We start from the raw sequence: 14347 nt of genomic DNA on the forward strand, positions 1-14347 counted from the left end.
ATTCAGGGTGCATCAGTCCTACAACCCAAGTAGTGACCAGGCCAGAGCATCCTCAGCATCACTTGAATGCCCTCCCATGAGGAAAGCTTGTCACCAGGACCAGCCCATCCCACTGTACGTAAAAGCTAATTACCTCTAAGTGCTTCCAGCAGCAATCTGTTTAGGGATGTGAAAGTGCTTTGATTAGATTGTTCTCTTGGCATCATTCAGTTCACGACTGAGGGTGGGAAGTGGGTGTTTGGGGATGGAGGCTCTTCAGAAATGGGACCAGTGTTGGAGGGAGCTGGTCTCATGCTGGGCTGCTCCCGGGCCCACCACATGAGCTGAGTTGGAAAGCTCCGGCTGACCTGGCCCTCTCACCAGCCTCTTCCTTTGCTGCCCGTGTCAAAGGCCCCACAGATGGGCCACAGGGCCAGGAGAGGGGGAACCAGGATGGGAGTCTCGGCCGTGGTATCACCTTGCTTCGTGGTCTGAGCAGTCTCTTCCCTTCCCTGGGCCTCTGTTTCCTGATCATTCAGCCCACACTTCACACAGCTGAGGTTGCTGGTCAGGCGTCAGCTGCCTACTAGACACCAGAGAAGATTCAGTGCAGGAGCCGCTCCGAGCTGCTCAGATCTAGTGCAGGGATGGGCATGTAAACTAGGCATTTACCAACACGGTAGGACTTCCCAGGTGGCTCAGTGGTAAAGAATCCGCCTGCCAGTGCAGGAGGCACGGGAGATTCAGGTTCGATCTCTGGGTCAGAAAGATCCCCTGGAGAAGGAAATGGCAACCCACTCCAGTATTCTTGCCTAGAGCATCCCATGGACAGAGGAGCTTGGCGGGCTACAGCCCATAGGGTCACAGAGAGTTAGACATAACTGAAGCAAGTTAGCACACACGAGCCAGCATAGTAAGTGTTCTAGCTGTGGGCAGACCAGAGTGTGTGGAGGACAGAGATCTTCTGACTGGGGGAGGAGGGTGCATGTTCACAGAGGAGGGGATTTCTCACCTGGGTCTGAGAGGGATGAGGAGGGAAGGCAGGGAAGATGAACGCTTCAGCTGTAAGTGAACTGGGTTTGAGTTGTCTATGAAATATCTGGGAAAATTAGTTTTGGAATTGAACATAAAGAGACCCCGTAGCAGGTTGGAAATGTGTATGTGGATCTTGGGAAAGGAGGTCAGAGCTGGAGGGCTAGGTTTGACAGCTCGTATGGTGAGTCAAGCAAATGAGAAAACTTAATGCAGGAGTCACTGACCTTCACAAAATTCTAGTTCTGGCCTGCACGATCCAAGGTTGTCAAGCAAATGAGAAAACTTGTAGGCCCCAGTCCACAGAGCTGAGGTTGCCCACGGGGTCACAAGCTCAGAGGAGCCTGCAGAAAGGAGCCCTCAAGGTCACTTGAGTTTGAGAGGTGTTGCTGACGTGGTCCAGAGTGGGTTGACGGCAAAATCTGGGGTTAAGAAGCAGTTAGCTAGGAGGAGATGGGCCCCAAAGTGGGTATCGTGGAGGCCCAGGAAGAGGAGAGGCCCAGATGGAGAGAGTTCTCAGCATGGGGAGGTGATTAAAAAGGCCAAAGAAGAGAGGAATGGAGAGGCTGGGCTTTGCACCAGTCAAGTTCCCAAATCCTTTTAAGTGTATGACCTCTCTCTTTCCGCTTCTCCCTCTCCCACCCCTGTTTCTCTTTGATTTCTGTATCTCTCTGTTTCTTCATCTTTTATTTGTTCCGATTCATCTCTGTATCAGTCTGCCTAGTTCAGCATCGGTCACAGTGTAGATGCTCAGTTACTGTTTGTTGAACTTTAGAGATGCATGGATGGTACTTTTTCTCTCAGTTCCCTTCTGAAGAATGTAATTGTTCATCTTATTGTTCCTGGTCAGGAATTAATGCAGGAGTCACTGACCTTCGCAAAATTCTAGTTCTGGCCTGCATGATCCAAGGTTGTCAAGCAAATGAGAAAACTTGTAGGCCCCAGTCCACAGAGCTGAGGTTGCCCACGGGGTCACAAGCTCAGAGGAGCCTGCAGAAAGGAGCCCTGGAGAGAAGTCCAGGTGGGAGGCCTAAGCCAGGGTAGGGAAAGTGAAAGGACTCAGGGCCCGAGTCTAGGAGAGATGACTGTAACTGCTAGGTGGGGATAAAATGGGATAATGGTGCCACCATGTGGCAGGCACTGCATGTGCATCCTCTTAGTTAATCCAGATTTCAGTCCCTTTGGGTTTTATCCATTTTGTATATATATATTTATATATATTGTATATATATAGCACTTCCCTGGTGGCTCAGATGGTAAAGAATCTGCCTGCAATGCAGAAGGCCTGGGTTCGATCCTCTTGGGGAAGGAAATGGCTACCCACTCCAGTATTCTCGCCTGGAGAATTCCAGAGCCTAGTGGGGTGCAGTCCATGGAGTCACAAAGAGTCGGACATGACTGAGCGACTTTCATTTTCGTATATATATGTATATATACACATATATATACACACAAATTAAAGGCTCAAAGTAGTACCAAAATCGTCCAGCTAGTAAGTATGGAGGCAGGACTCAGAACAGCTAGGTGTGACTCCAGAGGCTGTGCATTTTCTGAGACTAGAGGAATTGGTTCAGACACTGGGAAGCCCACAGCCCAGTGGTCGGGGCCCTTCAGGGACTCCTAATGATGAGCTGGGCTAGACTGAAGTTGCTGAGATGGTGATGGATATGGAGATCAATTTTGGTTGGTGGCCACTTGCCAGCAGGAGGCCACATGGCCAGTCAGTGGCATCAGAGCCAGAAGCCTAGGGAATTGACCCACTCAACAATTCAGGGTCACTTTCCAGGGGTCAGGAATCTGTGAGATCCAGTTATACATGCTGTCATGATGGTAGATCTGCCTAGATGTGAGCTCTGAAGAGGGTCTCCCTCCCCGACCTGGGGTGCGGGCCTTATGTCAGAGTGGCTTCCGGGAGGTCTTCCCGGAAGTCAGGTTGTACAATGGTCTTTTGTGGATGAGTCACTTGCCCCTGCCTCTCTGCTCAAGTACACAGCCTGGCACTTGGCATGCGCTCAGGGAGGCTGTGCTCAGAGGGTTTGCCAAGTGGGAGTCCGGGCTGGTGAGTGGGCTTGGGGACCGTCCATTCCCTGACCTCTGTAGTGTGTTCAGATTGGCCCGTCTCCCTCAATGTGCTGGGGATTAGGTCTGAATCTAGTTTGGGCCTGACCAGCATTCCCAGCTGGGGCTGAGATGCAACTCCATGGGCATCCAAGATGAGATTAGGGGGTTGGACTGGCTGAGAGCGCCCCCCACTGGAGACCCTGTTGCTCTCTAGCCTTGGATGGTGCTGGGAGCAGGGAGGCGAGGAACCAGATAAGCTTAAGAGGTGTCTTAGGTTGCAGTAAGAGGGTGGCTTCCTGTTTCTAGGCCCAGAGCAGCCCCTGTTCCTTCCCTGGGCCCAGGTGAGGTCTCTCCCAGAGGGCCTGTGAGTCAAACACCTGGCAGGAGCCCAGTCCTGCGGGGCCTGCCAGCCGCTGTTTGCTCTTTTATTGAGCACATCCAGGTGAGGTTTATTGCAGACCGTTCCCCAGGCTCCTGTTTCCACATTTGTCTCTTTTGAGTCTGAGATTGCCAAAGGCTTTCACTGCTAATGGCCCTTAGGGCTCCCAGGAGCATTTAAGGGAGGCCTAGAACATGACTGGGTAATTAGTCAGACTAAATGCAGCCCCTGGAGAGTGGCTGAAGCTGAGTGGCAGGAAGTAATGGTGTGGGGACAGGAGCCCAGGCCCGAGGCAGCTGCGCGGGCTTCTCCTCACCTCACCTCACCTCACCCTGCCTCTGTCCCTGCCTTGCCCCTCCCCGCCCTGACCCTGAACCAAGGGAAGGTCTCCCTGGCCCTTGATGGCAGGGTCCCCAGGCAGGCGGCTGTCCTGGGTCATCTGAGGAGTATTGTTGAGCTGACCTTGGCAAGTTCCTGCCACCTTTTCTCTGAACAAGTCTCACCTGCTTGCCCTTGCTGGAGGCTGAGCTCAGGTGTCCCTTCTCAGAAGGCAGCACAGCTTGATACCTTGTCAAAACCGTGGGCTTTGAGGCTAAGCCATTTTGGTTCAAATCCCAAAGCAACTGGTTTTAAAGTCTGTGATCGGGGGTAAGTCAATGAACCTTTGTGTGTCTCAGTTTCTTCATCTTTAAATCGAAGATAATGATAACACTGACCTCAGAAGGTTATTAAAAGGATGAATGATATAATAACACATGCGCTGTGTATCATAGCACTGACCTCGGAAGGCGGTTATGAGGATTAATGGTGTAATAACACTTGCTCAGTGGTAGCGGGCATATATTAGGCTCTCATGCAGTTACAGTGCCAAGAGCAGGTCCGACTGGAGCAGAACTCGGGGGGTTGACATCTTTCCCTGGCATTCAGGTCCACTGTGCCCAGGTTTGCTTCTCTCTGGTGGGGCAGAGAGAACAAGGCCTCTTGGGGGAAGATGGTAGAGGACAAGATTGGGGAAAAGGACGCTGAGCTCAGCCTGCTGCTGACCCAAGGAGGGGAGGAGGGAGCCAACATCTGTCAAGCATCTATCCAGCATCTCCTGCTTCATCTCTTTAACTCCTCACACCGTGTTGGTGGATGAGGACACAGAGTCTCAGAAAATGGGTGACTGAGCAGGAGGGAGCAGGGAGGGGCGCTTAGGGGTGTGAGATTCCTAAGGGACTGTTCTTTCTGCTAGAGCTCGCTGTGGTGGACGCCCTGGCCTAGCGCCTGGACGCCTGCTGATGCTTATTATCTTAGAAGCCCATGGGAAGCCACTCATCTCTCTGGAGCCAAAGGATAAGCCCCCAAGTCCCTGTTTCATTATTATCACACTCATGTGCTGTCTCTCTGCTTGCAGGTGGATGGCGTGCTGTGCTTGGCTGACATTTTGACCGACGACAGCCACTCGGAGGCCACGCGGGCCGAGGCTGCAGCCGTGGTGGCCCAGGTCACCTCCCCACACCTGCCCTTCACCCAGCACCTCAGCAGCTTCCTGGAGAGCATGGAGGAGATCGTGACAGCTCTTGTTAGTGAGTCATCCGGGGTGACGGGGGCCTTGTCACGGTTGTCTTCAGAAAAGGCGCCCTGGGCCCCCTCACTGCACCCCTCACAACCCCTCCACAGAGATCACATGTGCCCAGATCCCAGCGGTTAAGGATCAGAGTCAGACTTGAAAGAGGTCTGTTGTCAAGTCTTCTATTACAAAGCTTGCAGCCCTCTGAGAAGCTTCAAGCACTGACTTGAGTTCAGGCTAGGAGTTTTTTTTTTCTTTTTCTTTTTTCAGGCTAGGATTAATTGGCCTTTCTGAGTGGAGACCGGGACACGCCCCAGGGAAGCATGGGGACTCCAATGTTGAGGCTCAGATCCTTGGCCAGAGACACTCTGATGGGCTTTGTTCCCAAAATCTCCCACCTGTGGTACCTGGGAAGTGTGGCAGCAATGCCTGGGGACAAGTGGCTTTTCAGAGAGCAGCCATTCCCCACCTGCTGCCTGCAGCCCCAGCCTGGCCTTGCTCCCTGGGGCCCTGAGAGCTTCGACTCTTCTAGGGTCCCCTATTCAGACGTGTGTGCTCCTGGCAGGAGCATCAGAGCCTGATATCCAGACTATACTGTTTCCGCAAAACTGCAGGAACTAGAAGAACTCACCTGGAGAGCAGTCCTCAGGAAATTTGTTTTGCAAACCACAACCTTTAAGTGTTGGTGCCATTCTGTATTTCTATTTCAACCCCTCTCTCTGTCACTGTCTCTATATCTGTATCTTACTGAAACAATGAAAATTGATTTCATCAGATAAGGTAGGGCTGGTGTCAGCACTTGGGCTTGGATTTTTGTCTTTGATTCATCCACCTGACAGAGAGCTCTTGACCGGTAGCCCTGGGCAGGCTGTCTGGGATTCCGCCCCTCACTTGCCATATTGCATTGCAAAGCTCCCTTTATGGTATTCCTATTGTAGGAAACAAGCTGTAAGGACCCATTTCTCCCAAGGGTTCTCCTAGCTTTAGAATTTTCAGATCTGTAAGTACTTTGCACTCAGGAGGTCTTAGGTAGAGTTGACTTAATGGCTGATTCTAGTTTCTCTGGTCATGACACCTCCAGGCCAGGGTGGGAGAAATCAACTTGTTAAATATCCACATTGATTCAAAGTTGAGAAAATACAGAAGCCAGCTGTTGAAAAGCCTTGGCTGGAGGGAACTCAAGAAATCATGCCCACCCTAAAGAGAAGAAGCCTAGGCCCAAAGCAGGTGAGAAACTTTCCCAAGATCACGTAACAGTGTTAGAATTACCTTCTGCCAAGGGTGTGGTACTCAGTCATGCACCAGAGCCAGGCAGGAAACATAAATGAGGTGAAGAGTCCAGGTGGAAGAAGAAAATAAGGAGATTTTGAGTCCTGTATTGAATTTAAAAGCATGTGCAGTGGATGTTGTTGTTCATTCGCTCAGTTGTGTCCGACTCTTTTTGACCCCATGGACTGCAACACACCAGGCTTCCCTGTCCTTCACTATCTCCCGGAGTTTGTTCAAATTCATCATCCACTGAATCATCCAACCATCTCATCCTCTGTCATGTCCTTCTCCTCCTGCTCTCAATCTTTCCCAGCATCAGGGTCTTTTCCAATGAATTGGCTGCTCGCACCAGGTAGTCAAAGTATTAGAGCTTCAGCTTCAGCATCAGTCCTTCCTTCCAATGAATAGTCCGGGTTGATTTCCTTTAGGATTGACTGGTTTGATCTCCAGATTCACTTCTGCAAGGGGTGTCATGCTCAATCATGTACCAGAGCTTGGCAGGAAACATAAATGAGGTGAAGAGGCCAGATGGAAGAAGAAAATAAGGAGATATGAGTCCTGTACTGAATTTAAAAGCATGTGCAGTGAATAAAGAGAGGCAATCACTGATAAACTCTGGTTGATTATTGCCATATAGGAAAGAGCAATTTTTTAAAAAGACAAAAATTCTAAGTTTTATAGAAAATCTCCCAGTCTATAAATGATAGCAAATAATAAATCAAAACATATATATTCTAAGTGACCTTTCACTTTTGCCATGTGTCTATGCCAGCTTCTTCGCCTGGTCTGGATTTCTCCCCAGAGAAGAGTTTCCTTATTTATTTTGCCCTGATGAAGATACATTGTGGAGTCGGCTCTGAGAGTCAGCAGATGGGATGTATCTTCTGGGCAGGTAGCCAGGGCTCTGTTCTTTGGTGGGAAATAGTCCTCCAATTTCTTGCCATTCCCTGGAAACATTTATAAATGAGTCACTGGGATTCTCAATTTAATCTTTCTAACACATCCCAGGTGACAGATCCTGTAGCTCAAATAAATGTGCATCAAAATTAAAAGGCACTTAGATGGTTGTGTTAATAATTGCTATGTCTGCAGCAATGGTGATGGTGTAAGAATGAGGTGGGTATTTGGAATAGAAGAAATTGTAGCAAAGTGGGCTATGGGTTGTGTGATTGCACCCCAAACCCAGGACACAGGCAGGGGGCCTGGAAGGGCTGACCCTACTAGTTCCCCCCAAATCAGAAGATAAAGCCATCATTGTAAAGGGGGTGGTCATAGACTTCTTATTTGTTGCTCTTGTTCAGTCGCTTGCTCAGTCATGTCCGACTCTTCGTTGACTTCATGGACTGCAGTTCACCAGGCTTCTCTGTCCTTTACCATCTCCTGGAGTTTGCTCAAACTCATGTTCATTGAGTCAGTGATGCCATCCGACCTTCCTCTGTCGTCCCCTTCTCTTCCTGCCTTCAGTCTTTCTCAGCATCAGAGTCTTTTCCAATGAGTTATCTCCTCGCATCAGGTGGCCAAAGTATTGGACTTTGGCCAATACTTTTCAGCATCAGTCCCTCCAAAGATAGAGTTCTTAATTCCTTGGCTAATGTGCAGCCCAGGGAGGTTAGATCAAGATGTAGGTCTTGTAGTGGTCACACCTGGGCTGTGGGGAGCAGTGCTCAGTGGGTAGTGCTCAGAGGGTAGGCATTGCCCTCTGGATAAAAATGAAACAAGATCTGCAGTAGCATCACTGGAATTGAAGCAAAGAAGCCTGGAGACAAGAGGCAGCCTAGAACATAGAAAGAGTGGGGAGTTTGGGGTCAGGCAGACTTGGATTTGATTCTAGAACCCCCTAGATTACCATCAACCCTCAATTCCACAGTTTTGGGAAAATCATTGAACATTTGAGTCCTCTGTTCCTTCGTCTATAAAATTGTCATAAAAAGTTGGATTGTTGTGAGGATGGAATGAATTAGTGAGATAAAGAGTGCACAGCAGGGCCTGGCACAGAATAAACACTTGATCAGAGGTGGCTACTGCTACTAGCTTCTCTGAGTCTCAGCTTCTACATTGTAAATGGAGGCAACTACTTTCTGCCCTAAAGGTGCTCAGAAATTAATGGCATTGTGTAAAGCACACTGCAGGGGGTTCAACTAATGCTATTTTCTGTCCCTATATAGGCAGGGGACAGAAACTGCTTTCACTAGAAGGTGCCAAGAGGTGCCAGTTCTAATATCAGAACCTAAAAGTAGATTCTTTTGGAAGCAAGAACTAGAGAGCAGGATAGAACACACTCAACTCTTCCCAGTATGGCTTCTTTTCCTGTACTTTCATAGAGGTACTATCAGTAGGAGGGGATGTGGACCCAGGAAGCCCCTTGATTAGTGGTCATATTGTAACTGAGGGTCAGAAGTCGGGTCCATTTGGATGGATGGGCAGCACCATGGACCCCTTTATGCCTTCTCCAAGGCAGGAGCCCATGGGGGAATGTGTTAGGTGGTGGAGGGGTGCAGGTTGGGGTGGCCCTCTCTTCCTTAAAGAACCTGCCAGAATACTGGAGTGGGTAGCTTTTCCCTTCTCCAGGGGATCTTCTCAACCCAGGGATTGAACCCAGGTCTCCCACAGTGCAGGCAGATTCTTTACCAGCTGAGCCACAAGGGAAACCCAAGAATACTGGAGTGGTAGCCTATCCCTTCTCCAGTGGATCCTCACGACACACGAAGTGAACTGGGGTCTCCTGCATTGCATTTTCCCTTCTCCAGGGGATCTTCCCAACCCAGGGATTGAACCCAGGTCTCCCACATTGCAGGCAGATTCTTTACCAGCTGAGCCACCAGGGAAGCCCCAAAGAACCTTTAGTACAATTACAGATGGTAGGTGGGGGGACATGGTTAGGATTGGGTTATGGCTCCAAGGATCAGTGAGAAAGAGCCTGACATTCAGGGACATGGTGTAGGACTTCTATGCAGCCAGGTGATCCTGGCTGGGACCCAGAGGAAATCCTGAAACTGTGCTGATGATAGCTGGAAAAGCAGTGTCTTTATATTTTAACTTCAGCTTCTCCCTCAAGGCTAATTTAGCAGCAGTCTAGTGTACGTTACTAGAAATACACATGGACTAGGAGTTCTTTCCTGCCCCAGGGCCTTTGCACATGCTGTTCTTTTGGCTTGGAAAATGCTCTTTCCCCCCACATAGTCTCATGACTTGTTCATTTTCCCCCGAGGTCTCAGCAGGAAAGTCACTTTCTCAGGGAGACCTTTCTTACTCACCCAATGGGCCTCTAAGACGAGTGCTAATTCTCGTCTTAGCGCTTGTTTATTTCCTCCCTCATATTTATTAGACTTTGCAGTTATTTATATCAACTTTTAAAAAGTTTGTTTTCTCTTGTCCAGTTGTTGTTTAGTCACTAAGTCATATCCAACTCTTCGTGATCCCATGAACTGTAGCACACCAGGCTCCCCTGTCCTTCACCATCTCCTGGAGTTTGCTCAAACTCATGTCCATTGAGTCAGTGATGCCATCCAACCATCTTATTCTTTGTCACCCACTTCTCCTCCTGCCCTCAATCTTTCCCAGCATCAGGGTCTTTTCCAGTGGGTCAGCTTTTTGCAACAGGTGGCCCAAGTATTGGAACTTCGGCTTTAGCATCAATCCTTCCAATGAATATTCAGGGTTGATTTCCTTTAGGATTGACTGGTTTGATCTCCTTGCTGTCCAAGGGACTCTTAAGTCTTCTGCAGCACCACAGTTTGAAGGAATCAATTCTTTTAGGATGTAAGGTTAACAGGGGCAAATATCTGATCTGCTGTGTTCACCAGCCCATCTGAAGACACGAGAGTGCCCAGTACACAGTGTTCACTCAGTAGGTACTTGTTGGGTGAAGGAGTAATTAGAATGCACGCATCAGGTTGCAAATGCCAGTGCTGCAACTAATATAGAAAGATACAATTCCCTCTCCAGTAACTACTTTTTTTTTCATCTATAAAATGGAAATTGTAACAGCTTTCCAAAATTTCTCCCAGAGCTATTGTGGGAACCAGATGAGGTAACTGATATGAAAGCGCTTGGCAGTGAAGCTGTTTTCTTCCTCTTTACCATCTAGAACTGTGCCAAGAGGCCTCGTCTGGGGAAGTCTTCCTGCTGGCCTCGGCAGCCCTTGCCAACATCACCTTCTTTGACACGATGGCCTGTGAGATGCTCCTGCAGCTGAATGCCATCCGCGTCCTCCTGGAGGCCTGCAGCGACAAACAGAGAGTAGACACGCCATATACCAGGGACCAGGTGAGCCGCGCAGGGGGAACCACACCGGGAACCTGTAAGCGTGAGGGTGGAGGGCAGGGGGCCAGGGCTTAAGTTCTGGAGTCAGCATGGTCTGCAGCACACAGTCAGTGCTTTTAGTCGTGTTCTCGGGGAAGGTGAGGGAATGTGTCCTCCACATGCCTCGTGCCCTTGGAGCATCTCTGCAAGTCCACTGCTCACCCTCTTTCCCATCCCAGCCTCTAGAGGGCCTTCCTCCGTCTCCATCTGTCCATCCTAGGAGCAGAGAGACACCATGGGAAGGTCCCTGGACCTCCTCCAAAGGTCTGGGTCCAGCTTTGTGGGTGCCTGCCTATCTGATCTTGTACCTGCTGTGAATTTCTTCCTTTCTTGGCCTCCATGAAACAGGGTCTTGGAGCAGACCCTTGATTCTAGACCTCAGCCCCTCTATCAGTTTTCTCTCTCTTTCTCTCTCTTTTTTTTTTTTTTGTATATTTGAGTTCCATGAGAAGTTTTGTTTGGGGAAAAATGGTGTTGCTACTATATATGTTTGAAAATATTGAGGAAGGGAGTTTTCAAGGGCCTTTGTGCTCTGAGGTTATGGGAGTCTGTCTGGTCGACCTCTGCTGTATTCAGCTTCCCATTTCCCTACCAGAGGTGGGGTGGTGGATCTGGTGTGTGTTTGTTCTCTGTAAATCCCACCAGGTGCCTGAGCTCTATGTCAAATGATCCTCTAACCTCATTCCTGTCTGTGTCCCATCTCCCCGGTCCTACCTGTTTCTTCCAGCCTTGCTGCCTGGTCAAAACTGCCACAACTTCACATGCCAGCTCCCACCCCAGTGACTCTGGGAAACCCTTCCCAGACCGCCCTGGATCTCTGGGATCCTCCTTTCTTTGAAGGCCACACCTCACAATGCAGTGTTGACTGTTCCAGTGATATTTATTCCTTTCCGGTTATTTTGTGTCAGTTTATGCCCCTGAGGGCATGGTCCCATGTTCTGTACTTCCCAGGATTTCTCAGGCCCCTAGCCCAGAGTGGGCACCCTTGATGCGTTCTGTAAATGCTTGCCTAGGACATGAAAGGGAAGAAGAGGATGGTACTTCGTCAGTTCTTTCTTGTCTTGAGAATCACCTGTGGAAGGGCAGCCACAGAAATTCCCATTCAGAGAGAACTCTAGTATAAATGCCTTTGCATATGAGGGTTCTACTAATGCTGTGAGGCTGGCAGTATCTACCCCCTTTTACGGATAAGAATATTGAGGCTTTAGAGAGTATCCCCCATATCATAGGGTTGACAATAGCCAACACTAAATCCTGGCCTGACATAGACCTTGGTCTTTGACTCTTACCTGCTGCCATCTCTGAAAGTGAAGAGGAAATAGTGGAACTATGGGGTCAGAGAGACTGAATGCCGATCTTGTCTGGGACCATAAGTGGGTGACTTTGGGCAAGTCACAGCCTCTTGGGTGTTGGTCTACCTTGCACAGTCATTGTGAGGGTGAGAGAGATAAAACACATGTAAAGGACCTGATACGATGCTTTGTCCTTACTAAGTCCTTAACAAGTGATGAGTATCATTATTTTTCAAACTTGATGTTATAAGGAAGAGCATAGACAGCGAATTATCCAAAATCCTCGCTTTGTCCTTCCAGGCATTGCATGATGTAGTTCTAGACTTCCTTTCCAGTTTAATCTCTCACTTCTTAGTTGGAAAAGCCCCACAGAGGTCAGGTAAGACAGTGCAAATAGGTTGAGTGGTGACCCACTGCGCCGGCTTTTGGCTCTTTGGCTGATGAGGCAGGGCCAGCCGTTTGCAGTCACTGTGCTCGGCTATTGGGGTGGGGGTGGGTACTGGAGGGCTAACTCTGTGTCTCTGCCTTATTCCCCCTCTTCTCTTCTCCAGCTGGATGCCTCCAGTTGCTGGGTCTCTCACCTACCTGACATGATGTTACCCCCCTTTCCTTTCAAGTGCCTCTTCTGTAGCCAACTCTGGCCATCTCGTACAAGATCCAATAGTAAGGTAGAAATAACAGGAGTGAGGGGTTCAGATGACATGGCTTCAAAGCTTCTCTGCTGTATAATCATATAACTGGGCAATTCACTTGGAGCCTCATTTTTCTCATCTGTGAGTGGGGTTGAATACTGCATATTTCCTAGAGGTAAAATAAGAATTGAATAAACTAATACAAACTTTTAGTACCATTCCTGGCACATAGGAAGTATTAAATAAATGAAAACCTCTGTCCATGTGATTGTTATGATTGGCCTTTGAGTGTGTGGTACTCAGCCCTGAATGGGGCACCTTTAGAGGGGAACATCCTTATCTGTAAAGGGGGATGGTCTCTTCTAGCATAGGCATCCTGTGGCTCTATGTGCACAGACCCTTTTTCATCATGAGAAGTGATAGGCTCCCTCTTGGAATCTCACTGATTCCTAGGAAGGAGGTGCTCCAAGTGGGGTGAGAATGGAGAATGTGGTCAGATTCTATGATGATGGCATTTCTTTCTGAATCTGATCTCTGACATTTTCTAGCTGTGTTCCCCTATCCCCTGTCTCCCCATCCCCCTTTCCCCCCATGCCCTGTCTCCCCCACACCCCCACCTCCACCCCTTCTAAACTCCCCACAGCTGAGCCAGGCTCCTCTCTGTTGTCCTCAGGACGGCCTCACCTTCCGCCCTGACTCTGAGCAACCACTTAGCTAGTGAAAGTGGACCCATTAAAGAAACAAATGGCTCTTCCCTGTGGCAGAGGGAGGATTAAGGTGATCTGAGGGCTCCCAGTAATGAAGACAAAGAAGATGAATTAGACTCTGAAGTGCTCACCACCTCCTGAAACACTTAGGAGATTAAATGCCCATGAGGCTTCCGGTAACGCGTCTGCCAGTGACGCCAGTGCCGTGCAGAGCCTCTGGGTCTTCCAACTGTATCTGTCCATCTCTCTCTGAACACCTCAGCAAGAACCCCTCCATCATCCCAGCAAACTGAGTCTACTTAACTTGTCCCACAGAAGCCGCGACAGCCTGAGTTTGCCTGTCCTCTGCCCACTCTTGGAGTATGGATGGGGCTGAGGGCCGCCTGGGCCCGGGTTCTTCCACTACCACCATCTGCAGCCCACCAACCCCTGCTAATGGAGGGGGGCTGGGTGCACTTAACATTCAGAAGCACTCCGTGTCTAACAAGCCATCTGTGTGGACTGTGTTTCATCCCTGGAAGTATTTTCTAGGGGTCACGCTCCCCAGGGCATCCAGCTACAGTCATGACGATAGGGTGGGTACAGGGCTGGCTCACCTCTGCCTGCCTCTCAAGCTGTGACAATCTAGGGTGAAAGGGATGTGGTTGTCTTGTCTAACTCACAGCAACCTTTAGAGATGAATTGCTTTCACAGAGGTAAAGGGTGCTGGTATATTTACTTTCCATGAAGATACACTCTCTGTTGGCATTTTAGAGTGTCTGGATATTGTAGCATTTCTGAGCCCTTGCTGTGAGTATCATTATCATGGCTGCATGCTCAGTGGCTCAGTCGTGTCTGACTCTCTCAGCTGTGTTGTGACCCTGTCGACTGTAGCCCACCAGGCTCCTCTCTCCATGGGATTTTTCCAGGCAAGAATACTGGAGTGGGCTGTCACTTCTTGGAATATCATTATCAGGAGTCCATTTGTCAGAAATGCCAGTTACTGAGGATTACAATTTTGACTTGCATTGCAGAAGCTCTCTGTAGTTTATACAGCCCTATCACATACATATATGACATGGTAGAAACAGTAACAGGATTTGGGTTCAGGCAGACCTAAATTCAAATCCTGATTCCATTTCCTAGCTGTATGACCTTAGACA

At 49.2% G+C, this 14347-nt stretch overlaps 1 protein-coding gene across 1 annotated transcript in view; it reads left to right on the forward strand.

The window, feature by feature from the left end:
• INSC (INSC spindle orientation adaptor protein) overlaps window positions 1-14347 on the forward strand; it is a 65992-nt gene that overhangs the window by 35736 nt on the left and 15909 nt on the right. Inside the window, exons 6-7 of the mRNA XM_070472869.1 lie at window positions 4848-5019; window positions 10360-10538. Of these exons, the coding sequence (XP_070328970.1) occupies window positions 4848-5019; window positions 10360-10538 (351 nt within the window). The remainder of the gene's footprint in view (window positions 1-4847; window positions 5020-10359; window positions 10539-14347) is intronic.

This window comes from Odocoileus virginianus, chromosome 10, assembly GCF_023699985.2.
Source record: "Odocoileus virginianus isolate 20LAN1187 ecotype Illinois chromosome 10, Ovbor_1.2, whole genome shotgun sequence".
Classification (NCBI taxonomy): Eukaryota; Metazoa; Chordata; class Mammalia; order Artiodactyla; family Cervidae; genus Odocoileus; species Odocoileus virginianus.